At 20.4% G+C, this 26,814-nt stretch overlaps 7 protein-coding genes across 8 annotated transcripts in view; 1 reads left to right on the forward strand and 6 right to left on the reverse strand.

Moving 5' to 3' along the window:
• Positions 1-1,651: 1,651 nt before the first annotated feature.
• LOC100577499 (interaptin) lies at positions 1,652-3,827 on the reverse strand. Its single transcript, XM_003251446.4, has 8 exons — positions 3,574-3,827; positions 3,348-3,489; positions 3,050-3,258; positions 2,783-2,929; positions 2,469-2,704; positions 2,204-2,389; positions 1,961-2,123; positions 1,652-1,769 (listed from the first exon to the last, which is right to left on the reverse strand). Exons 1-8 carry the CDS (start codon positions 3,727-3,729, stop codon positions 1,734-1,736), a joined length of 1,275 nt encoding a protein of 424 aa, XP_003251494.2. The 5' UTR covers positions 3,730-3,827; the 3' UTR covers positions 1,652-1,733.
• Positions 3,828-4,311: 484 nt separating this feature from the next.
• On the forward strand, positions 4,312-6,539 carry LOC409571 (Golgi reassembly-stacking protein 2). Its single transcript, XM_393076.7, has 7 exons — positions 4,312-4,563; positions 4,842-4,922; positions 5,011-5,214; positions 5,292-5,509; positions 5,592-5,676; positions 5,747-6,044; positions 6,104-6,539. The coding sequence occupies exons 1-7, from the start codon at positions 4,501-4,503 to the stop codon at positions 6,451-6,453; spliced, it is 1,299 nt and encodes a 432-aa protein (XP_393076.1). The 5' UTR covers positions 4,312-4,500; the 3' UTR covers positions 6,454-6,539.
• A 599-nt stretch (positions 6,540-7,138) lies between these two features.
• Positions 7,139-7,986, reverse strand: LOC724719 (NADH dehydrogenase [ubiquinone] 1 beta subcomplex subunit 11, mitochondrial). Its single transcript, XM_006570069.2, has 2 exons — positions 7,806-7,986; positions 7,139-7,733 (listed from the first exon to the last, which is right to left on the reverse strand). The coding sequence occupies exon 2, from the start codon at positions 7,659-7,661 to the stop codon at positions 7,224-7,226; it is 438 nt and encodes a 145-aa protein (XP_006570132.1). The 5' UTR covers positions 7,662-7,733; positions 7,806-7,986; the 3' UTR covers positions 7,139-7,223.
• A 793-nt stretch (positions 7,987-8,779) lies between these two features.
• Positions 8,780-9,872, reverse strand: LOC107966040. Its single transcript, XM_026441098.1, has 5 exons — positions 9,649-9,872; positions 9,451-9,572; positions 9,253-9,374; positions 9,077-9,153; positions 8,780-8,984 (listed from the first exon to the last, which is right to left on the reverse strand). Exons 1-5 carry the CDS (start codon positions 9,773-9,775, stop codon positions 8,821-8,823), a joined length of 612 nt encoding a protein of 203 aa, XP_026296883.1. The 5' UTR covers positions 9,776-9,872; the 3' UTR covers positions 8,780-8,820.
• Positions 9,873-11,856: 1,984 nt separating this feature from the next.
• Positions 11,857-16,870, reverse strand: LOC100576106 (uncharacterized protein DDB_G0292186). The gene is made up of 7 exons (XM_003251458.4): positions 16,769-16,870; positions 13,646-13,818; positions 13,454-13,530; positions 13,254-13,355; positions 13,074-13,157; positions 12,359-12,569; positions 11,857-12,241 (listed from the first exon to the last, which is right to left on the reverse strand). The coding sequence occupies exons 1-7, from the start codon at positions 16,769-16,771 to the stop codon at positions 11,974-11,976; spliced, it is 918 nt and encodes a 305-aa protein (XP_003251506.2). The 5' UTR covers positions 16,772-16,870; the 3' UTR covers positions 11,857-11,973.
• Positions 16,871-18,615: 1,745 nt separating this feature from the next.
• Positions 18,616-20,656, reverse strand: LOC552440 (histone chaperone asf1). Its single transcript, XM_624813.6, has 3 exons — positions 20,250-20,656; positions 19,821-19,936; positions 18,616-19,673 (listed from the first exon to the last, which is right to left on the reverse strand). Exons 1-3 carry the CDS (start codon positions 20,356-20,358, stop codon positions 19,302-19,304), a joined length of 597 nt encoding a protein of 198 aa, XP_624816.1. The 5' UTR covers positions 20,359-20,656; the 3' UTR covers positions 18,616-19,301.
• Positions 20,657-23,093: 2,437 nt separating this feature from the next.
• The window catches only part of LOC726972, a 97,210-nt gene continuing 93,489 nt past the window's right edge, over positions 23,094-26,814 (reverse strand). For both annotated transcript variants that reach the window (XM_001122688.5, XM_006570070.3), the window contains exons 4-5: positions 25,832-26,334; positions 23,094-25,147 (exon numbers count right to left, since the gene is read on the reverse strand). In XM_001122688.5, the coding sequence (XP_001122688.2) occupies positions 25,886-26,334 (449 nt within the window). In that variant the 3' untranslated portion in view covers positions 23,094-25,147; positions 25,832-25,885. The remainder of the gene's footprint in view (positions 25,148-25,831; positions 26,335-26,814) is intronic.

The following is a 26,814-nucleotide window of genomic DNA, read 5'->3' on the forward strand; positions in this document are numbered from 1 at the left end:
CTGTACACTGAAACAAATTTTCAAATCAAATGATATGTTTATATATCAAACTCTATAATATGTAATTGTTTTCAATATACATATTCTGAAAATTATTCTTAATTACTCAAGAATGGCTTATTAGGAAACATGTTATTTTAGTTTATAGCTACATGTTAGAATCTGTTACATTGTTAAAACTGTCAATATGTAAATAATACATAATCTTTGCATAGAAAACTTAATCGAATTTAATGCAATATTTAATTTTTATTGTATGTTTAATATAAAATTAACGTTGTTATATTTTGTAAATACAGAGCAAAATTAAAACAAGATGCACAAACATATTTTACTTTCTCATAACAATATATTTTTTTTAATTATTAAATATTAATTATTAAGAAACGAAAAAATATATTTTATTTTTACAATTAAATGGAAATTTAATCATTTATAATTATAATAATAATATATTTCTAAGAATGGAATGCATTCCAAATAAATATATTAGCTTATAAAATTGTTACATATTATAAAATTATAAATATTATTAAATATAATTGTTAATATATGAAAACTATATATATATAAATTAAAATATTATAAACATTTTATGAAAATGTTTATATATTTAAAAAATTATTTTAAGTATAAATTCTTGAAAAAAAAATTAAAATTTTTGCAAATTATAATTTTATAGATATAATAAGTTTTATATATTGAATTTAAAATCAAGTATGTAATTTATTTTAATTCAATTTTATTAAATATAATGAATATAATAAAAATATAAGTATTATTAAAAAGAATAAAAATCTGTAAAGAATTTATCTTTTTATAAATATTATATTTAATAAATTTATTTATAATTATGAAACTAATCACATGCTAAAACTTATTATATTTACTTATTATATACTTATTATATTCACATTTTTGAGGGATCGATTTTAGAGATCAAAATAAATATAAAAAGTATTATACAAAAGTATTAATTAAAGTTTATTTATTAAATTGTAAACAATTCACAAAAGTTCGCATTAGATGAAACAGAATGGACAAGTAAAAATAGAACTATCTTCGTTTTGCTTCGTTTAATGCAAATTTTAATTATAAATTAATAAATAAGCTTTAACTAATATTTTTGTATATATCTTTGTATACTTTTATATTTATTTTGGCTTTTAGAACAACTAATTTAAAAATGTTCCATAAATATGTTAAGATTCTGTATATATTTTATTCTATAAAAAAAATTGAAATATTTATTTTGTTGATAGTTGTTCTATTAAAGTATGTTGTTATATTTTAGTAATAATCATATTATTATTTCACATTTATTAAATGTGCAATAAAAAAAATATTTAGTAAATAAATATACAAAAAATTGTATAAAAATTATTAATATTATTATTAATATAATTAAATGATATATATATATATATATGTGTGTGTTTTTAAATATTTATTCCTATACACTTATTAAAATATTTTATTAATTATTAACTTCAATAACATTTTTAATATTTTATATATTTTTGAATTTTAATTTAAAAAAAAAATAATTTTAAAAAAATTTTAATTTTTTAATAAGTTTTACTTATTTTATTTATATATGAATAATATGAAAATATTTATTCAATAAAATTAATAATACATATTATTTGTGAAAGATTATCTATTAATAATAATATTTTTAAGAATTTTATTCTCTTTGTTTATTTATATAATTGTATATTATAATTGTATATTTAATCAGTTATCCATGTTTTCCATAAAGTTTTTTCCTGTTAATATAAAAAGTTAAACATTATATAAATTTGATTAATAATTTTCTCTTTACAAATAAAATATAATTTAAATTATATTTATAATATTTATAATAAATTATATTTAATTTCTTAAAAATATAAATTTCAAAAATGCATAGGAAATGTATTATATAATATAATATACAAACAATTTTAACAAAACTTACAGTCGAGATTTCATTGTTATATAAATCCTGATAATTCTTAAGAAGTTCTACAGTTTCTTCTTCTACTTTTTTTATTTTGTTTTGCATTTTTTTCAGCTTCAAATAATCATCATTATGTTGAACTTGCATTTCTTCCAACTTTTCTTTATATGATTTCTTATTACTATAATTTAAAATTTTATTAAATTCCAAACAGACATATTTTATTAAGAATATCTCTTTAATATATTACTTTTAAAATACCTTAATAATTGAACATTTAAATTACGTAAAGGAGAAAGACGTTCTATACAATGAGCATGAATTTCATTTATTTCATCTTCTTTATGCTGATCTTTTTGAATTTCTAATTTTTTTTCAAGTTTTTCAATATCTGTTTTGAGAGTATTAACTTGCTTCTTTATATTATCCTCTTGTATTCTTATTTCTCTGAAAACAAAGAATAATATCTAATAAAATAATATTTAAATTTTTCATGAAAATATATTATTAAAAAATTAATAAATACTTTAATCGATCATATATATTTGGAACTTCAATAAATTTCTCTAATTGTTCTTGAATAAAAGTTAATATATTTTTCTGTTGTTCAATTAAATATTTTTTATCCTGAAATGCTTCTTGCATTGTTTCACGTTCTTTAACTTTAGCATTTTGCTGTTGTTCCAATTCATTTAAACGTATTTGATATTCTTCTGGTGATTGTACAATTTCTGATTGTAATTCTGTTATTGTTTTACTTAACTATAATATATGTAATGATAATAATAATAATAATTTATTATATAAATGATTTTAATTTATTCCTAAATGTTAATTTACCTTTAATGCTTGTGCTTTATAATTTCCACAAAGTTTTACTGCATGTTGTTTTTTCTCTTCTGCTGCTGTCATTTTTGCAATTAGTTCAACATATTTTTGATTATTTTTTTCAAGTTTGGATTGTAATTTTTGGATTTCTGCAATATACTAAAAAAAAAAAAAAGAATATAATATAATAATATAATAGAAATATAAAAAGAATATATATATAGTTTAAAATATAAATATATATATATATATATATATTCAATGTTTTATTAATAATACTTTTTCTTTTGATGATAATTGTTTTGCTACATGCAATGCTCTATCTTTCCTAGTTTCTAATATTTCATTTTTCTTTTCTAACATATCATGTAAAATTTTTGCTCGACTTTGAATTTCATTAACTTTATCTTCTATATCTGATTCTTTGTTAGTTGCATACAATATGAAATTTGCAAGGAATTTTGCTTGTTTGCGTACTTTCTTTGATCCTAAATAATATTATTATTTTTTATTATATTTTTATTAAATTTAATAACTAATTTATTATTTTATAACATTAATTTTTAAATAAAATTACCTGGACTAGTTATATCTGTAATACATAGATCTTTTAAATATATTCTATCACATATTTGTACCATAACAATATGTAAATTTACAAGTCCAATTATAGTAGAATCTTCACAATATTGCATAATATCTTGTTGTTCCATTGTGGGCTTTAATAAAGTAAATTTTTAATTTTTATTCAAATAATAAAAATATTACTATGTATATATAATATAAATAATAAATATTTTTACCTTATCAAATGTATTAAAATCGATATGAAATCTTTTTAAGAAAGTATTAATTAGTTTGACAACAAACTCTTCTGTTGGATTTTTTAAATCTTTTATGCTTGATGGAAGATTAGCTTCAATTAAAATATTATGAATTTTTTCTAAATCTAAATCCATATTTTTTTTATTTTTTATAATATAACTCTTTTGAATTTTATTATAAATTATATTTTATATATGTAAAGTAGTTTATGTGACGGTTTAGTTTTAAATATATTCAAATTTGACACATGCGCAAATGATGTTTTTATAATTCAGCCGAAAATTATAAATATTAATATTTATTTAATATCTTATGAATTAATATATGAAAAATTAAAATCAAATTAAAATTAATAAAATTTCCTATAATATATTAAATTTCATTATATATTTTATTATAAATTTCTGAGAAAATATATAATTTTAAATAATATATATTTAATAGATTTATTTAATAAATAAATTTATAATTAAAATATTTTTAACGATATATAAAAAAATGTATTCAGAAAAATTAAATCACATTAGTGAATTTAATATCATTTTAATATTATTATTAATATTATCAATTATATAATTATTATATATTATGTCTTATTTTTAAAATCATTAATAATAATTTATATAATTTTATAACAAGTTTATTGATTTATCTATAGTATAAGTGAAATTATAAGTTGATGATACATAAATAATATGTATTTTTTTTTCTAAAAATGTTACATATATTGGTAACACTGAATGAATCGTAAGCATATCAGAACTTTTACATATGATAGGCTACGTCACCAACGAATCTGTACAAAGTTTTGTGTTACATATTTTTCTATTTCGATTATTATTTTCAAAATAACAATCTTTTTGATGCTTTATATTTCTGTATTTTAAGAAGTTTCCGTGTCAAAAATGGGATCTTCTCATAGTATTGAAATACCAGGAGGTGGCACAGAAGGTTACCATGTATTGAGGGTAAAAAAAATTTGTCAAAATACTGTAATTTTCTTTGTAAATTCTTTCAAACATTTTCTTATTGAATGAAATAAATTTTATTACAACTTTTAGTGGTTAATATTTTAATATATTATAAATTTACTATGATTTATTACAATTTAAACAAAAATCAATCAATGAATTTTATTATATAATTTAAAATTTAAATCTAAAATTAAAAGTTATTTTTCAATAAATATAGCTATCTTTTTGTTAGATATTTAGTAAATTTGATTCGAACCTCATCACTGAAATAGGTACAAGAAGGTTCTCCTGGTCAGAAAGCTGGTCTAGAAGCATTCTTTGACTTTATTGTAGCTATTGGAAATACTCGCTTGGTATGATTTATGTCAATTTTTATTTTTAATTCATATTATATTTAATTAATTTTATATGTTATGTCAAATTAATAATTCCTTTTTATAGGATCAAGATAATGATACATTAAAAGAGCTTCTTAAAAATGGTGTAGATAAAAAATTAACACTTACAGTATACAGCAGTAAAACACAATCTGTAAGACAAACTGTTATAGTACCTAGTCTTACATGGGGTGGACAAGGTCTTCTTGGTGTTAGTGTAAGATTTTGTTCTTTTGAAGGTTCTAATGAAAATGTTTGGCATGTTCTTGTAAGTATAAATATAATTGAATTATAAAAAATTAAAAATTGTATAAAAAAATTAAAATTTCTTAAATTATTTCTTAGGAAGTATATCCATCTTCTCCTGCTGAATTAGCAGGTTTACGTCCTTTCACAGATTATATTATTGGTGCTGATTCAGTTTTACATGAGTCTGAGGATTTATTTACTCTGATAGAAGCACATGAATCTCGATTTTTAAAATTATATGTATATAATACAGAAGATGATTCTTGTAGAGAAGTTACAATTACACCCAATCATTCTTGGGGTGGAGAAGGAAGGTAATGTATTCATTATTACTAGTATTTTAAAATATTTTATTTTATGTTTTATATTTTATATAAAATTTTTATGCCTTTACAGTTTGGGTTGTGGAATTGGATATGGATATTTACATAGAATACCAATTAGGAATATTCAAGAACACAAATCGAATAATTTATATATGGTGCATATCTAATGTTACATGAAATTTATCAAAATATTCATATAATAAATTTTATTTTTTTCTTTTATAGAGTAATATTAAATCTACTATTTCAAATCAAGTCACATCAAACACTACTCATACAGAAGGAAGTAATGTAGTTACTAACATACCACCAGGTTTTTCCATACCACCAAACTATATTTCATCACAAGAAAACATTACAAAATCCGAACTTGAAACTTCTAATGTGATGCAAAGCACTTATGCACCAAACGTTCAAACATGTAATGTTTCTCAATTAAATCCTGCTACTATTGGGGGATCTACTACTACTAATTCTATATCTCATGTTATATCTAATCAAGGAATTATAAGTGCAACATATAGTAAGTATTTATAGATGATTTCAATATTCAAATAAGTAAATGATATTATTCCTATTTAGATAATGATTCCACGTTAAATCAAAATAAAATGCCAAATATACCTGGTATGCCAACAACTCCACCTTTATCAACTTTTACTACTAATACGACAGTTTTAAATGAAACAACGGGCATTGTTGGAACGTCGAAAAATTTTACAACTGTACAAAGTAATGTATCACCATCAATACAATTCAATGTGCCTCAATCTCATGTTGTAACGACGCCCATATCGTTACCCGGAATGCCACCTATTACTGTCAGTGCAAGCTTACCACAAAGTACATCTTTTTATTCGTCTGTTCTTCAACAAAATGAATTAACTGAAGTTAGTACTGTTCCCACATCTATACCATCAACAACACAGTAACGATCATATTATTTCTAATGAAAATATCTGTTTTATAACAAAGTACATATTGAAGAATAAAAGTAAAAGAGCGCAATTATCTATTACGAATATATTGTATTACTTGTACTTTATGCGTTTATACTTTATTACTTGTTTAAACGCAATGTAAACAAATTTTCAGATATGCGAGGATAAATTATGTAATTCTGTACATAGATAAAGATTATTATTTAAATTAAAATCAAATTAAAACAATTTTAAAAGAAAAGAAGTATTAAATCTTTATATCATAATTAATCTGTTTTTTCTTATACTTTTTCTTATTTAATTATAACTATGAATTTTATTTTTTCAATCACTATAATTTAAAAATAACATATATATAACATTGTATATGCAATATTTGTTATATAATTTATCTCATTGTATAAGACTACAACTTTAAATTTGTTATCAAATAAATAAATAAAACATTATATATTGAATTGATATATATTGAATGAATAAAATTTTCATATCTAAAAATTAAAAAATTATTAATTTTTAGATAATGATTTATTATATATATTTGCAAATATTTTTTTTTCAAAAAAAAATATAAGTTATTATAATTTTAAAAATACCCATAAATAAGAATAATTTTGGATAAAAATCATTTATTATATATTGTACAGATAAATATTTTTTTAAATATTATGGTATAATATGTAATATAAGTATATAGAATAATAAAGATTTTAATAACTAAAAATAACTAATTTTTTCCATATTAAATATTTTAGAAATATTTAAATAATTATTTCAACATCAACTAGTTCTTCTTCACTTGGAAGAGTAAATTTTGATGGATCTATTAAATTCGGATCAATTAATGGCAAACCATTTTCTTCTCTATGGCGAAGTTGTAAATATGCTTCACGTTGAGCCCAATCTTTCAGAAGTGGATCTGGTGCATAACCAATTATAAGAGCTCCAAATACTAAGACTACAGAGATACAAGTAAAAAATGTTATGTGCATGGCTTGACGATCAATTTCCTTATTTTTAGTGTCAAATCCATAACTAGCCCATGCATCTTTTATTTCATATAAATCTTCTTTTTCAGTTTTTTGAGTTGGTAAATCACTACGATATATTCTATTATATATTTTAATCTCTTTTGGTTTTAAAAACATTAATCCATTCTTAATTCTATGAGAACGGACAAGTCGTAATAATATTGACATTATTCTTTAATAAATTATGATTTTTTTGAGAAATCGTTTATAGTTTCTTCTTAAATTTATAATTTTTCTCGTCTGAGAAATTTTTTTAATTTAGTTGTCAATATATTATACAAATTTTAAAAATTAAAATTATATACAACTTACTTTGTAGGTTAAAACCTGTAAATATATAGATACAAAATTCGTTCGTAATGTGAACGTATAATAGAATATGTTTACATTCCGAAAAATGTCTTAATTTGAATTAAAAATTAATTATTAATTTGATATTGTTAATAATTTGGTATTATTATGTATCTTTTACTTACTTTCTTCAATACGTAACTTCATGTATAATATAGTATATAGGTTTCAAATAGCTATTTTAAATATATAAAAAAAATTATAATACTTAAAAAAAAATAAATTATAAAATATAGTTATAAAATTAAAAAGAATATTTATTTTCATATGTATTTTTATAACGAAATCTATTATTAATAAAAATAATATTTATTTTATAATTACTAGATTTATAAATCTAGTAACTTATCGTAATATTAAAAAAAATATCTTATATTAATGAGAAAAAATTTTAAACTATTTTTTTTTTATATAATAATTCAATTATATATAATATATAATTTTTTTTATATAATAATGAAATACAAAATACAAAAATTAATATGAAATAGAATAAGAATTTATTAAAAACAAAAAAGATATTTATTTTTATATTAATTTAATTTAATAAAATTTAATAATAATTATATATTTGCATAAAATATTAATAATTTTTTTTGTATAACTTATTTTAATTAAAAGAAATTTACTATATTTAATTTTATATGCTTTTATCATCAAATTTTAAAAAAAATGTATATGGAATATATATAGATATAGCATAATTAAAATTTTAAAATATTTTAAAATAATTAAAATTTAAAAAAAAATATTATAAATTAATTTGATAATAATAATATAAAATATAAAAGATATGTAATAATTTAGTCTTTAATCAACAAAATAAATTAAAAAGAAATATTTGGATTTTTTTTATTTTCGTTTGTTATACTTATAACAAAAAATAAAAATGTTATGATTATAATTTTATAAATTATAAATTAATAAACTAAAAATTATTATTAAATGAAAATTTATTTGTTATAATTGTTTAATGTTATAGTTCTTTATTTTCTACAATATTTTCTTTATTATACATTTCATTATTCTCTTTTTGAAATATAGATTGATATATTTCTTGCCATAAAAGATCATTTATGTTTTTTGTACTCTCTTCATTTATATAAGAAAAATGATGAATATAATTTTTATGTAACACATCTAATATTATTATTAAGAATATGAATATGATTATATGAATAAAAAAATAAAATAATAAATTTTATAATTAATTTTATAATTAAAAAGGATACATCCTGCAATAGTTTCTTTAAGTTTTTCATAATCCCATCGTATTCCTGTTAATGCTTTATATAATAAAAATTTTCTTCTATAATTTAAAAAAAATGATAAAATTTATATAATATAAGAATATAAATATAATAAATATAAATAAAAGAATAATAAAATACCAATAAGTTACACAAACCTTCCTTTATCTAATAATTCTTGATCTTGTAAATTTCGTTTACATATTTTAAGTTTATTTCTTTGCAATTCTAATAGGTGATATTCTTTCAAAAATTTATCTTTTTCTTCTTTTATTTTCGTCTTAAAAAATATTAAATTTTAATTTTTTATTAAATTCAGAAAAAATTCTATATATTAAGAAATATATAAAAATTACCACATGGTCCAAATGTTTAGATAAAAGATTATTTTTATATTCTAACGTTTGTTTTTTGGATTGAAGACTCTCTCGCATAGAGGTTATTTTTGATGTTAAATCTTTGATTTTAATTTCATCTTCTAAAAAAAATATATTTTGTATCTTTATTTGTATACGAATAACATACAAATACATATTAATAATGTAATAAATTACCATTGCAATGTTGATTTTGTTTATTCTTAACATGATTGATTAATTGAATCTGATTTTGCAATAAATCTTTTATTTGTGAATCGGTAATATTTATATGTTTTTCTTTAAATATTATCATATCATTCATTATTATGCATTAATATTCTCAATAAAATATTCAATTAAATGTTTATAAATATAAAATTCTATTATTAGTTTTCATTCACTAAATTTGAAATAACACTATGCATTGCTACCAATATTTTCATTTTATTAAAAAAATATACTAGCATAGAGTAAATGTAGATTTATCATTTAATTTTTATGTTATGTAATGGAGACAATGAAGTTTTCGTTATCATTTTCGTACATATACGATATTATTAATTTAGAATGGAATAAAATAACAATGTTGTGGAAATAGTAGAAATTCTAATGTATTAGTATGATATAATTACTTACTGTCATAGACATAATTTTTATATATATAAAAGTATTGAATATCTCGTATAACTTTATTATTCGGAATATCTTATTTATTCTTCATAATATTAAAAATTGTTTTTGTTTTATAAACAAATACAATAGCTTTATTAATATTGGATTATATTTAAATATTTTTTGAAATTTAATTAAAGTTTATTTAAAATTAAAATTGATATTTTTTAATTTTACTTGACAAAAAGTAAAATATAAAAAGAATTATAATATAAAAAAAAAACTAAAATATAATATACAAAAAAATAAGAAATTAATGGTTTTTTAACATAAATAAATTGGAATTTTAATTTTTTAGGCTTTACCAATTTTGGAAAAAAATTGGTGTAAATATAATATAAAATATAATTTCTAAATCTATTGTTTTAAATCATAAAGCAAAAGAACATGAAATGTAAGTTTTATGAGGTAATATTTTATCTCGCTTACAATAACGGTAAAATTATTAATTTATTTAAATATTGGTATACTTCGATAAAACAAAATTACAATTATAAAAATAAATATTTTATATTTGTATAAAAAAACATTAATCCTATAACAAATTAAAAACCAATAATATGAATAAAAGTTTTTGTATTTTAAATTGTTTTAAATTATTAATTATTAAAGATTTTAAAAATAAAAATAAATTTTATTTTTTATCAAATTATATATTTATTAAAATAAAAGTTTTATTATAATAGAAGTATTTTATAAGTGATTGCATATATTTAAAATTCTTTATTTAATATACTTCATTTATGAATGTAATTTGAGTATAAAATTTTAATTATGTAATTTAATGAATGTAAATCATAATAAAAATTATTATCTTATTATAATAAAAACTAAAAATAAAATGTATGTTGATACTTATATAATTATAATTAATATTTTATAAATAAGTAACTAATAATATTTATATTTTCTATAAACATACAAAATATATGTTTTTAAAATATAAGAAATTTACAAAAATTTTGCTTTTTTAGAAATCCTTTATATTAAATTATGCTAAAAATTTTTGTTCAAAATATAAATCAGATAATTTTAAAGAATAAAAAACAAATAAATTTTATTAATAAGTATTGCAAAATATTGAGCAATCTATAAATCAAAATTCAACTTTAAAGGATTATCATGCAATATTTAAGTAAAATGATTAATATAATATTTTTAATAATATATAAAAAAGAACTTGATATTTTTTATTAATAATTTTATTAATAAAAAATATTAAAAACTTGTTATTAATATTTTTTTATTAATAATTTTATTAATAAAAAATATTAAAAACTTATTATTTAATATTTAAAAATAGAAAAAAAATTTATAAACAATCATTGACATTAAATAAAATTCTAAAATTCTACTTATCTTTGAAATATTTCTTTAAAAATAAAAAATAAGTAGAAAAATTAAATGAAATAAGTAAAACATAAGAAATATATAAGGCCATAATGTTGATATCTTATATTATTTTGAAAAATACAAACTTTCATTTAATATGAAAAGAAAAGTGAAATTATTTTTAAAATTATTTTTCAAACATATGTTTAAAAAAATAAAAAAATTATTTCATTTTATTAGCAGTCAATATTATTAAAATTTATTGACTAGAACAAACTTTAGCTGATTATTTTAAATATCAATTACTATTTATTTTTTAAATGAATTATTATTCTAAAATATTATGGCCTAAATAATGGATATTTAATTATATATTAAAATATTTATTATTTTTATACGTTTTAATATTCATTAAAATTATCTTCTTAATTTTATGTAAAAAAAAAATTTAATATTGCTTTATATAAGTGAGGCATTTGATTAACATATTATTTTATGATATGCATATTTTTGAAATCAAGAATCATTATTGAGTAAATTCACATTCATAGATATTTTTTGAGAAATCAAAATATTAGAAATTCGTGTATGTTCTCTATTATTTTGAGTATTATTTGATTCAGATCTTGAATCATCATTATTAGTGTTGTTATTATTATTATCTTCTTGAGAATTAGATGAAGAAGCATTATCTGTTTGAATTAAAGTTGTGTTTAAGATATTATCCATTTGTGCTACTTCATATCCAGATAAATTTCCATTTATAACTTCACGTGTTAATTGCCTAAAATTATATATTAAATATTATAAATAATGTAATATAAATAATAAAATAATTATGCATATATAATTATGATTAAATAAACATATTTTTCTTTTTTTTTTTTAAATATTTACTTACTCTGAAGTCCAATTGTTAGATTGATTAGACATATAATGCAATGGTTCTGTTGCATTATCATTATTTTGATCATTTTCATAATTAAAATTCGTATGATCCCTATATGGAGGTGCACAACAAGTAGCACGTACAAGATTATTCTTATCTTTCAAATTTTTATTATTATTAAAAGGCATTGAAGATGACTTTTTTTTGCAAGTGATGAAAGGACCTGTAAAATATTAATGTAATGATAATTTATATGAAGAAATTATATTAAACATCATATTAATATTATCCAAGTAACATACATAATTCTATATATGTTATTACCGCGTTCTGAACAGTCCGCAAGTAAATTCAGCGTTCAAGTAGGTAGGTATACTGTAATGAAATAATTGTTCTTTTTCGTAAAACAAAATTAACCGTTTTTTTCACGGTTAGTAATTTTTAACACATAAAAAAATGTTAAAAAGTGCAAAATTAAGACACAAAAGCTGCAAACTACAGTGCTTATATATCTTAATTTACTATATCTAAATTTAGCGTGAATTTATTGAGTTTGTTTTACTACAAATATCAAAAGAAAATATGTTAAATAAAATATTTTTAAATAAATATATAATAAGCTATAGATAAATCTACCTACTTATTAATAACAATCGTTTGTGTTATTTAAATAAATTTTTTTTTAGTGCTGCTCTTAAAAATAATTGTGTTTATAAATATTACTTACTATTTTCTAAAGGTGGAGCAGTGGGTTCCATAACGCGAAGTTCTCCGCTTTGTTTTATCTTGTTATTTTGTCGTTTTGATGTTCCTAAAACATTACATTACATATTTGCAATTATATTTAATTATCTCCCAAATAAATTTATATCAAAAGAAATTAAAAATATTTAAATTTATTACTTACGTTTTTTATAAAATATAATAATAAGTAAAGTCAATACTCCAAAAATTGTTAATATTCCAAATGTTGTATAAATAATTATATTGTTGTTCAATCTATATGATTCTATATAAAATAAAAAAGAAAAAAATTAGTATACAAACAAAAATTATGATTTTAAACAAAATTTTTATTTTTTTCAAATTAATTTTTTTTTTATTTACCGGAAATAGTTTGCTCTGTATTTATTTTTCTACATAATAACGCCATTTCTCCAGTACTCAATTTTTCCGCGGTATAACTGAAATATGGAATTAATAAATATATATAAAATAAAATTATATATAGTATATAAATATTTAATAAAAAAAATTGGAAAAAAAAAACAAAATTTAATTAAAAAATTAATGAATTACCCAGGAAAACAGGGTCCACATCGAGAAGGATGTCGTGATCTTCCTTCGCTATTTTCTTGTCTATTATACCTGCTGCATTGAGTAAAGTCAACACATCGCTCCGATACATGATAACAATACTGCTTATCAGGACAATCAGTATCATCATGACAAGATTTTTCCTCTATCGTAGCCTATAAAATAGTTTATTTTTAATTATTTTATAACTTTTGAAATTTAAATAATTCAACAGATATTAACTATAACTTATAAATATATGTTAGAGAATGATTTTTAAAATAATCGAAATGAATATTATATTATAATAAGTTTTCTATATATATTGATAAACATAAAATTAAGCTGATTATAATTTTTTTGAGAATTATAATTTGTAAAAAAATTAATCAATATGTAAAAATTGTAAAAATTAACTATAATTGTAATTAAAATAAAAAAATGAATAATTTTGTGAAGATTTTTATTTATGTAAAATATGTATCATTAAAATAAAAATTAAATACAGAGTAATTTAATAATTTTATAATCCAAATATTACAAATACTTTAAATTAAAAAATTTAAAATAATTAATTTGATATAATTAATCTGATCGATAAATTTATATAATAATTAAAAAAATAATATTATATTTTTCAATTTTATTCGTATAAAAGAAACGTGGAATGTGAGCACTTCCGATTTAAAATCTCATAAACTCATATTCTCAACGATTCTTGTGACCTATATATCAGTAATAGAAGATATTCCAAAAAAATTATTTTTTTAAACTTATTTTTTTTACATAACAATTATTATAAAAAATAAAAATTAAAAATTCATAATTAATTTATGATAAAGCAAATTAACATTTTATTTTTTATATTATGCATTTATTAAATAAATTATATTACTAATAATATAATTTATTATAAATATTATTTCTATAAATATATTTCTATAATTTAGAAAATTATAATATTTTATTTGTAATTTGATATATATATATATTAAATATGTTTAATATTTTAATTTTTTAAAGATTGTTAAATCATATATTATAAAATAAAAAACAAATTTTGTATAATTTATTATTAACATTTAATCTTTTTAAAAGGAAAAAAAAATAAGCTGTATATATTCCAAATTTTTGTTTATATATTATAACTTTATCAAATCTCATAAATATAAAATAAATATTAAGAAATAATAAATCGTCATTTATAAAAAAAGAAACACATGTAATATTTTATTAATATTTTTAATAAATTGAGTGTAGAATTAAAATATAGAAAAATGATTCTGCAATTTTTGATCTTTCAGTATACCGCCATTTTGTTTAAGACAAGTGCCACCATTTGACAGTTTGATCTATAATTACGCAGAATGGATTTACCATTATTTTATTAATATATATAAAATTATTATATTAAATAAGTATTATTTATATTAATCTTTTTTAAAATATACAAAAATAATTAAAATTACTTAACAATAATGATTTTTTTATATTTTTTATAAATATATTCATTTTTAATTATCAGAATACTTTCTTCATTATTATCGAAAATTAATTGTTCTAGAATGTAATAATGAAATTTTTTTATTCCTTTTTTCTTTTACTAGAATCGGATATATATTGCATAAATATCATAAAAAATCGTATATATAATATTATATAATATAATTATATTATATTATGTATTAAAAAATATTAAATATAATACTAAACATAATACTAAAAGATAAGATTAATTTTTTCATTTACAAAATAATCAATATTTTTTCTGATAAAATTATCATAATTTTTTTAAGATTGTAATATCATATTTTTAATTAGTAACTAATATATTATATATTATATTAAATTATTTTTAGCATTATATATTCATATAAAATATATATTAATTGACACGTTTTTTATACAATAAGAATATCATCATATTATAAATAATTAAAATTTATTAAAAAAATTTTTTATTATTGATAAATTGATAAATTTTAAAATATTTTAATAAAATTTATTAGTCAAAATTTTAAATATTATATGTATAGGTACAAGTATAAATCATCATTATAAACTTTGTTAAATTTTTATAATGCTAATGATATAATTCAATAAATTTTTATTTCTTTTATTTCTAGTATATTTATGACATTTATATCTAATATGAATACATAAATTTAAAACTATATATTTTGTATGCTGCGTATTGTATACATAATTGTATATATACACATGCACATACGCGCACACGCGCGTGCATATACACACATATAGATATTGTATCAAAAAATTATTATATTATAATATTATAATTGTTTTCTTATTCCTTTGTGATATTTTATTTCTATAATGGCTGCAGAGATTCCCGGGCGAAAAAGAAAAAAACGACAGTTGAGTGACTCATCGCGGCGCGCTTATATCGTACTGAGAACTGCGTGGAACACATATTCCGGTTTCAATAAAAAGATCATGATGGGATTTATATAAATTATAACATATTACATAAATTTTTATATATTTTTTCATATTTTAGTTTATCATTAAATTTTGTTTCATTGAAAATAATGCTTAATATCAATAATAATTACGGTATTTATCGTATAATAAAAAAAGTTTGTTTACAAAGAAGTACAATTGTCCATGAAATCGAATATATTAAAAAAAATATTTTCAAAAAAAGAATTATTAAAGATAATTAATACTTGAAAAAATGATGAAATCGTGATCTTAAATTACAAAATTTACAAATATTTAAATATCTTTAATAAATAAAAAATTTTTATATTTATTTCAATAGAAATTAAAGAAGTAATATAAGAAAAGAAAAAAAAAGATTTTAGAAGACAACGTGGCAATGATTTGATACTTCTATCATATGTATATCACTGTTGTAAACTTTATATATGATCTTTATATATGCAAAAGATTTCTGTAAATATATAACATACTTATATGTTTTGCTGATGATACGTAATGTATTTCGAACTTGATTGTATCAATTTAATAAAGCGGATAAATCTTTAACGAAACAATCATATGTTGATTTGATTAAAAGCTATTAAAATTTGTTGAATGAAATCATTCGATCACTCCCTATTGAAAATAGACGAAAGAAATAAAAAATTTTACTTTACTTACCATTGGAAAATATGATGTAAATATATAAAGGTCGGAAATATGTATCACTTTTGAGATTGTACTCGCATGTACGTAATATTTGTCTGAAGACAGTTGACAGGTTCATCCGTGTGTAGAGTTTCGCACGCAAAAACAAATGCACTGTTTGAAATCCACCTGTAGTCTGATGCTGCGATCGCCGGCATATACTGAACGTGTTCAGACCTGCTCACGACAAGACAGGTAGTGGGGGGTGGCGACAGTAATGTAGTTGATTTATATAGGCCCTTCCTTTCTCAAGAAAAATATTTTCTATTATATATAGAAAGTATTGCAAGTAAAGAAACAAATCAATTACATACAATTTGAAATTTTATACGTGGATATATATTTTATGCACGTATATAAAATATTGATTCTTAATTAGATTTAAATTTATAAATAATTTACAAATTTATAAATTTATTTTTTAATATATATGTTACAAAAAATGTGTATATAATTTCATTCTATTTTAATTTATATTTATATAATATTATATTAAATTAAAATTATATCTATATCAATTTGTTCTATTTTGTTTGTTTATAATAAAATTTCATAGTTTTAGATTATCTGTAAAAATAATTATATAATTATTATATATATATATATATACATATTTAATAAAATTATTATATAAACATAGAATATTACTAATATTACATATTAAAAGATATATCGTACATATTCATTTATAAATAAACAAATATAAAAGTATTAACTTAATTTGTATAATTTGTATTAAAACTTTTAAATAATTACAAGAACTGCAAAATAAAATCTGTTATTAAAATTAAAAAAGAAATTGAGACATTTTTATAAAATACGTAATATATCAATTACTTTTTTAAAAAAGTTAATTTTTAATTAATTAAAAAAATTACATAATTTTTTTTAAATATAAATAAAAATTTCTTTTAAAAAAATTTGTATTTTTTTCAATACTTTTGATCAATTTTTATAATTTAAAATAATGAGATGTCTGTATAATTACCATGTAAAAGATAGAATAGGAGCCTAAATATATACAAATAATAGGTACATTAAAAAACATATTTTTTTTGTTACTAAAAAACATATTTTTTTAAATTTTTCTAATATTTCAATATATATTTTACAATTAATTTATAAAATTTATATTACAATTTACATATATTATATAATATAAAAATTCATAAATTAATGCATTCAAATCGAAAATAAAAGTTTGATGAAAATATCGAAATTCTAACAAATACGTAATAAAAATTTGTTTTGTTTATTGTTATTTAATCCGCAATTTGTAAGTATTTCACTTATATAATTACATTTTTAAATACATAATAATTAATTAATAATTTTTTATAAATCATTTTATAATTATTTAAAATTTAGTAACATTTTGGAATTGTTATAAATATTTATAAATAATAAACCAATTTTATTCGCTTCTATAATTTGATAGTAAAAATTAAAAAATAAATGACAAAGCGATAATACTAAATGTTTATAAGTTTCTAGACTTAAATTATAAAAGAAATTTTTTACAATTTTCAATTAAAAAATGGAATATATGAAATTTATATTACAATCATAAATATATATAAATTTTGTTATCAAAAGTATTATATTTGAATTCGAATTTAATTAAAAAATTTTCATTATTCATAAATTTTAAAAAATATATTTTGCAATCCTTTTTGATATTTCAAAATATTTTTAAATTATTTTCATATATAATATAATTATAGTGTATTATATTATATTTATCTTTAAATTATTTTATTTTTACTTACCATTATTTTTCAATAACTATTGGTAGAAGTATATTTAAAAACAAAATATAATGAAGTAAAAAACATAATATGTATTTTCATTTTAGTATATATGTACATACACTGATAAAATGGGAACAGCCTTATTTCTATTAATTTATGATAATAATAAGCCATAATATAATACTTAAAGTATTAAACACAAAATTCCAAACATTTCTAGAATATCACCATATAATTATTTTTAAATTACAGTTATCAAGAGTTTAATGTTAAACAGTTCCTGTACTTTTTAATTATATCAATGATCATGATATCAGATATTAGTTTGAAATATATTTTTATTTTATAATCTGTTATTAAAATGTGTTGCTATGTATCTTTATTAAAAATTAATATTTTAATATTTGAAATTTTTTCTTTTTTAATGATATATAATAAGTAATTTCTAATTATTTTCTATTGCAAAATTTATATATAATGTGTGTTTGTATGCAATAGCAAACAATTTTAATTCTATAACATTAAAATTATCGCATTACCTATCATGTAACTTTTTTTCAACATATAAGCTTTTTTTTTTTAATAAAAAGAAACCAATTAATATATAACATATAAAAGGCTACCATTCTTTTATAATGTTTTTTTCTTTGAGGTATCCAAATATATGAACCATTCGAATCTTCTTTCCAGGTACTACTTCATTTATCATATTATGGTCTGTGCTACCTTATTTGTTATTTGCAATAAACAGGCATTCACATCACTTCCATACTGTTATGTGTATTTTCTGTAAATCCCAATGTAGATGTTGGTGCATCTTGCGATGTTTCTTCTAATGACTGTGCATCCATGCCTTCTGGTACATTATTTGTTGTTGAACTTGTTCCATCATCCCAATTTATTTTGAATCTAGTGACACGAGGTTTATCTCCTAAGATATTTCTTTGTACTTTATCAAACTGAGGCTGTGGTGGTGGATTTTCTCTGAGTTCTGCATCTGTGTATTCATTATTTATAAAGTAACCAACACGTACAAATTCATGTCCTCTATATGAACAAGTTAATAAAACCACTGTAACTCCTAAAGCATCATTCACTGGAATTCTACTAACATCTGGAGGATCGGCCTAAAATAAAATATAAATGCTAAATTTATATAGAAAAATAATGTTATAAGTATTAAATATATATTTAACTGAAAGATTTTAATTGAAATTTAAAATTGTTGTTTTATTATTAATTAAATCATTATTTAAATGATATTTTCAATATACCTGAAAAATAAACATATGCCTTCCCTCAGGTATTGGACCAACATAAATTGTGTCTAAAACTTGATCAAATTCTTCAGATTCAGCACTACCGACATAGATCATTTTCCATTCCAAATCTATAAAACCATTATTATTATTATTATATGTTACATGTTGCTTATTTCAAATAAAGTACTTGATACAATGTTTAAAAGAAAATATATTAGAACTAAAAAAAAAAAAAATGAAATATAAAATAAATTAGTTTCTTTTAATCACAAAATTGTTAAAAAAGATATTATTGGTTTGTCCTTGAAAAATTCAGTATTAAATTATTAAAACTAACCTAGCATAAGCACTAAAAATATTCGGACATATAGTTATTTTTAATAATGTTAATATCAAGTTAGAAATGTATTTTATAAAATAAATAAAGGTTAGAATAACTACCTTCTTTTAGTTCTTCGATACATTCGAAAGTAACTTCGAACTGGAATGGATTTAGAAACGGCGAAGGATTATCGAGAACAGCTACATTTGCTAACTGAACTTTAGCCATCGTTGATTTTGTTTAATGAATAATTTCACCGAAACACCGTGAATTTTATAATAACAATTTTAAAGAACTATTTATCAGATTGTATTCTTTATACTGAATTAGAAAATTAATCTTTTGAGAGACGAAAGATCTCGAATCAAAGCATAAACAATTTCATTCCAGCACACAGCTTACTTTGGCGGCAAACGAACCAAAGGATGTTTCCGGTCTTTCGGGAACAACCGAAACTTCATATGATATTGTATACATGTGATACATATGATAGTAGTTGTAATATACACTTTAAAAATTACTGATTTTAATTCGATGCAAATTTTAAGTATAGAAAAAATGGTTATTATTTTTAATTTTATATGAATTATTCCAAATATTTATTTGAATATTAATTATTATGATAATTTAAAAATATGTTCATTGCGCTGTTTTGAAATTTTTACTTTCAAATATTAATTACAATATAATTTAATATTTTTATGTATAACATAATAAAATTATAAAATTGGATTTTAAAAATAGAGAAAAATACAAAATAAAATATATTTATAAAAAAGGTATTTACTTACTTTAACAGTAAAACAGATTATTTTAACCGTTTTTGTTTTTTTCTCTATTGTTATTTTTGCATTTTAAAAATATAATCATTTTTTTATTTTATATTTTAATATATACAATGTATCAATAAAAAATAGTTTATAAAACTAAGAACAAAAATTATTGATTGAAATTCAATTCAAATGATTACATAGAATGAAACTCCCAGAATTCTAGTGTGAAATTAAACATATTCACTTATAAGCATTGCAAGCACGTCTTTGTTCTTAAGGATTATTTACAATATAGTGACACATGAGTAGTATATATTGATGCAATATTGCAAATTTTTTAAATTTAATTATAAAAAAAAAAATAAAATAAAATACAAATTATTTATAAATAATCTCTTATTTCTGTTTAATATTATAATAATAAAAAATATTATAGATTTTTGAATATAATTGATTATATATCATTGAATTTAAAATTAAACAATTGTCAACATAGATGAAATATAAAATAGATTTAATATATATTATATTAATTTTTTGTTAAAAAGTTTGAGGATTTGTGGAATCTGTTATTATATTTTTAAAACTATTTATAATATTAATATTTAAAATATAATTAGAACAGTATTTTGGATTAAATATATACTATATATAAATACAAAATTTCAAGAATATTATTACATAGAATAGTCAAACATAGTTTTAATAAAAATGTTTTAATAACAATTTTAAAAACGTAAAATAAATTTTAAAAATAGTCTTCACATTGATCATTTTAATTCACATTGTATTTGGAAATTTATACAAATTTATAAAAAAAAATAATTTTAAAAAATGTATGTTCAAGTATATGGTTATTAAGTATATAGTTATATAATTACAATTTTTAAGAATTTGTTATTTTAAGCACAGATGAAGTACAGGATAGACTTAACAACCTATGGCACTTTGTATTATATGTCCTGAAATACCGACTTCAAAAGAAGTAAAATGTTTCTCATGCCCTCGGTGATTTATCATGCTTACTAATTTCACAAAACATACATTATACCGAGTCGATAATATCGCATGCGACATGAAAATGATAAAGGAATCATTTCTAATTTCTGTAACAAAAAATTTCGTTGCATAAATTTATTCTATATCTCATCTATAATTAGATCATTTAAAAATATGATTTAATGAGTATTAAACATTTTTCTTATTATTTTAATATTTCGTTAAAGAACATGTATATAGCTAACTAATTTTTCTATGATTATTTTATTTTAAATTATGAATTCTAATTTGTTTTTTAAAATATTTATATAGAAATTTTACAAATTTTGAAAAATAATTCTAATTTTTTAAAAATTATGTATTGATTTTATAAAAATTTTATAAAATTATGTATTAAAATTTATATATTAAATTTAAAGGATAATTTTAATGTTTATCATAAAAATAAAATTGCTATTTAGAACAATCAAAATTTTACATATAAGGTTTATTAAATATTTTTTTTATGTACATTATATTTCTGACATATTTATGTTATCTATACAGAATTGCTTTCATATTGCGACATAAGTCGGCAGATAATTCATTTTCAAATATTTTCCTTTCCTCCGTTTTCATTAAATAACAATAGAAATTTATAAACAAGCAACATTCAAATAAATTGCTCTAAACTGTATTACTATTCGTTGCGAGTAGCACCGTTTAATTTATATTCAAGTCATAATAATTAATTTAATTTTCATGACATTAAGAAAATTAAATCCTTATGTTTCTTGAGATTGTTTATGATGTAAAATATAAACGTAATAATAATAAAAAAACGTTTGACCAAAAATGATATAAAAAACATCTCTAAATAATTTCAATGGACAGATTGGAAATCTTTGAGACAATAATAGAAAAGATATAATAGACAAAACACTTATTTCATTAAACTCATCAAATACAATCATTGATTGTATGATATATATTTCTATATGTTCCATTATTTGAACTTGTTTTAATGTTAAAATCTTTATCCAAAAAAAAAAAAAAAAAAAAAATAAATGGATAATTATCTCTACAAAGATATAATATAAACATGTGCATAGAAAATTAGGAGAAACATAATAAAGTATTTCGCAAAAAAGCTTTTATTTACATTTGTTCATCTTTCTTCAGCGTTGTTTTTTTTTTTTTTTTAATCTAAAATTGCAATAAAATCCCACAAAACCGATCGCATTCATACTGATCACCTTTTTTTGTTGTGGAATGTTTTATATAATAAATACAGCTTCCGATATAAATTAAAAACGAGTCTTGCATTTACAACTGAGGATGATTGAAGGAGGGAAGAATAGATACATGTATGTAATGAATGTGAAAGTGTATGATTGTGTGTACATGAATACTCCATGCGCCCATATGCGCACGTATTATGTCTGTTTACATGTGAATCCCGATGTCGCATCGAATAGAATCTGCAGATTCTATCACAACAAACTTATATCTACTCACGACGAGCCCGTATACCTTATTTACAATGTCCATATAAACATATACATCGCGCTGACTGCTCATTTATTATCAACTTATTATCGATATTAGGAAGTGAAGAAGATAGAAAATAGTTTTGTACCTTAGGTTCAATGTGAAAAAAGACTCTGCGTGCGAGTGTATGTGTATGTGAAAAAATTATTAAGATTAAAAAAAGAGAAGAAAAACAAAAATGGAATTACAGAGACGAATTAAGAAAAGAAAAGAAAAGAAAAGAAAAAAGAAATGAAAGAAAAATAAGGAAGAAGAAAGGAAAATATATAACGGAGGAAATGGAAAAAAAATATGCTGGCCTGTGCGTGAAGTTCTATTCTTCGTATAGGGAGTCTCCGACGCGGAGAGGAAACATCGTTACATCGTGTTTCGCCGCTCGACATTGAATTAACAGAAATCGCTGATATCCGTCCCTACGCGAGCGCAGTAGCATCTACCGGCTACATCGACGTAACTTAATATGTAACAGGGAATTCTTAATCCAACCCTTAAGTGCTAAATCAATCTTACAATTGGACTGAGTGATAAATTATTATCGACTGTACAATGCCGTAAAAGTCTTCTTTTCTTCATCAACTTTTTCATCATATTTTTTTTTTTCTTTCTCTTCATTTTCAACATTATTTTCATATTTAATTTCTTTCAACTTTACAACGAAAATAAAAAAGAAATTGTACATCTCCGCTTGTTGCTTGGAATTTTCATTAGAATTACTATAAATTTTTCGAGTTATCTTTTCGTTCATTTTTCATTCGTTTTTCATTATTTGGACCACGTTAATAAATTTCCATTTTTTATTAAAACTTTTTTTAGCTTTTATTTTTCATTATAAAACATACTTCCTGTTGATCGCAAAATGATAATGCCGTGAAACACGTGCATGCATGATCTCGAGGAAGTATACGCGTATCGATTAAACAAGTGATATAAACGATGATGTTGAATACCTTGAATTTAATTAAGAATACATTGTTTACATTCATTAGTTTAAAATTTAACAATGCAGAAATATTCGTTAAAATAGTGCTATTAAAAAGTTCATCTTAAACGTTATAAAAATTAAAAGAAATTATAAGAAAAATAAATTATTAAATAATATATCAGTAGGTATTCGTAGAATCATTATAATTTGTCATCGAATTCACATGTTATACCGATACGTTTTCCACAGCCGAGTTTTTTTCACTACTCGAAGAAAGAAAAATAAAAGAAAACTTATTTCCTTCTCTCTTTTTCATTGACAATATACAATCGTTTGTTTAAATCACATGAACCTTAATAAGTACCAAGTGCCTAATGTACAGTTCGAGATACCCTGAACACTACCCACGTTAAGGTAGAGGAAAGAAACTCTGTTATCGAGTTCTGCGTATACATTTCTCCACTTTTTTTTTTTTTTTTTTTTTTATATACCATTATTTTTTTCTTCTCTGCCTCTCGATCACGAACTTTGAAATAAATATTATGAATACCATGAACAGCAAAAGTTCGGCTCAGATGCAGATGCGAAGCGGGAGATTGCAAATGGCAAGTTTCTTAATTTTTTTTTTTTTTTTTCAAATTTTCGCTTTAGGTTTTTGTCTATACACAAGGACGTATCTTACAGAGTAAAGATAAAATTTTTCCAGTTTCTTCGAAATTGTTTAGACCATTAGCCGCCAGAGGGAGCCACAGAATATTTTATATCTTCATTGACGATCCCCTTTGATCATAATCTGCAACAAAAATATAAGAAAACAATTGTTGGGAAAACTTATTTAAAGATCATAATTTTCCTCTCTTACGATCAGCAATTTTAAATTTGCCAAAAGGAAATTGTTGTTTATCTTTAAAACAACATTAAAACTATATATAGAATATCTTAAAAGCGTATCGTTAGGAAAAGCTGAAAGGATGTGTGTGCGCTCGTTAATTCATTGTTTCTATTAAATTATTTTTATATAATATAAAAGCTGCCATATAAAAGCAGTGAAAGGAAACTTTAACTTTTTGTAGATAAATTCTTTTATCAACTTTCTTGCGAAGAAAAAAGGCGCGGAACTTTTAACGATTTAAATAGCCACGTTTCCAAGCTACCTATTCTTTCATTTTAACCAAATTAGCTTGTATTATGTATCAAACGTCTTTATGATTCTAAAAAAGTGTTCTTTATCACTAACGTATACGAAGTTTCATGCTCATTTTATAGCCTTGTACAGCTTTTGTTAAAAATTTTTTTCTCATAATATCTCAAATAAAAATAAAAATACTTTTAATTTTTTTCTAATCTAAAACTAATATTGAAATTATTACAAAAATAATTGAAACATCATGATTTATTACAAACTATATAATAAAAAAAAATATACTGATTTCCTTCACACATTTATCTTTTTTTTTAGATTTCAATTCAAACTCACCGAATTAATGGAAATAAGAAGTTATCAGTTTCGAACACTTGGAACAATGGACTTTTACGTGTTGATATACAATTGATGATGGGCTTGGTGTTGACTCTGAAGTGGATGTTGCAACGAGTGTTGATGCTGGTGTTGATGTTGATGGGGATGTTGATGCTGTAGCGTCGGGTGTCTCGTGTTGAATCTCACGCTTCCGGTCAACGAACTTCCTCTACCATGGGTCCCAACAACGCTCGGTGTGTCGGACAGTTCGTCATCCTCAGCTCCTAGGCTACGGAACCTTACGAAACCATCTTCAGCGACGAGCATCGTCGAACCGGTGGTCGGGGTTTGTTCATGAACACCACCCCCACTACTCTGCTGCACCGGTGTATGTCTACCGCGACTTTCCGAGTTTCTTAGAGTTTGTATCCCATTACCATGTCGGTTTAACGAGCCACGACCTTCGTGTGGGAAATGGCCCATGGTGCCTGATTTGCGAATGGAATGCCTTTCAAAAGTACCTACGACAATGATACATGTTATTAAACATACTATAGTTGAAAAAGAAAATCATTTATTATTTTTTTTTTTTGTTTCACTATGGTTCGTGATATATCTATATCTTGTTTAAGCAAATCTAGAATTTTTTTGAGGGGATTGAAAGATACAAAGTAAAAAATAGAATAGAATAGAATAATTCTTTTTTATATGTTTTAATTGCATGCAAAGAAAATTTTATTCAGGAGGAAGAGGAGAGACTACTTTTGAGATGTTAAGATAATCTTAGAAACAGGAATAGATGAATAATTATTGTTCAAGAATGTGGAGGAATTTGAAATTTGAATTAATGAAATTATTTAATTGAATTGTCAAAATGTTAAAATCAATCTTTTTATGAAATACAAAGGGAAAAGATATTTTAAATATTTGATCATAGAATTTATGTTTCAATATTAAGATATGTAGCCTTTAAAAAGGCAGAATAGAAAAAAATCAATGTT

Source organism: Apis mellifera, linkage group LG1 (assembly GCF_003254395.2).
Source record: "Apis mellifera strain DH4 linkage group LG1, Amel_HAv3.1, whole genome shotgun sequence".
Classification (NCBI taxonomy): domain Eukaryota; kingdom Metazoa; phylum Arthropoda; class Insecta; order Hymenoptera; family Apidae; genus Apis; species Apis mellifera.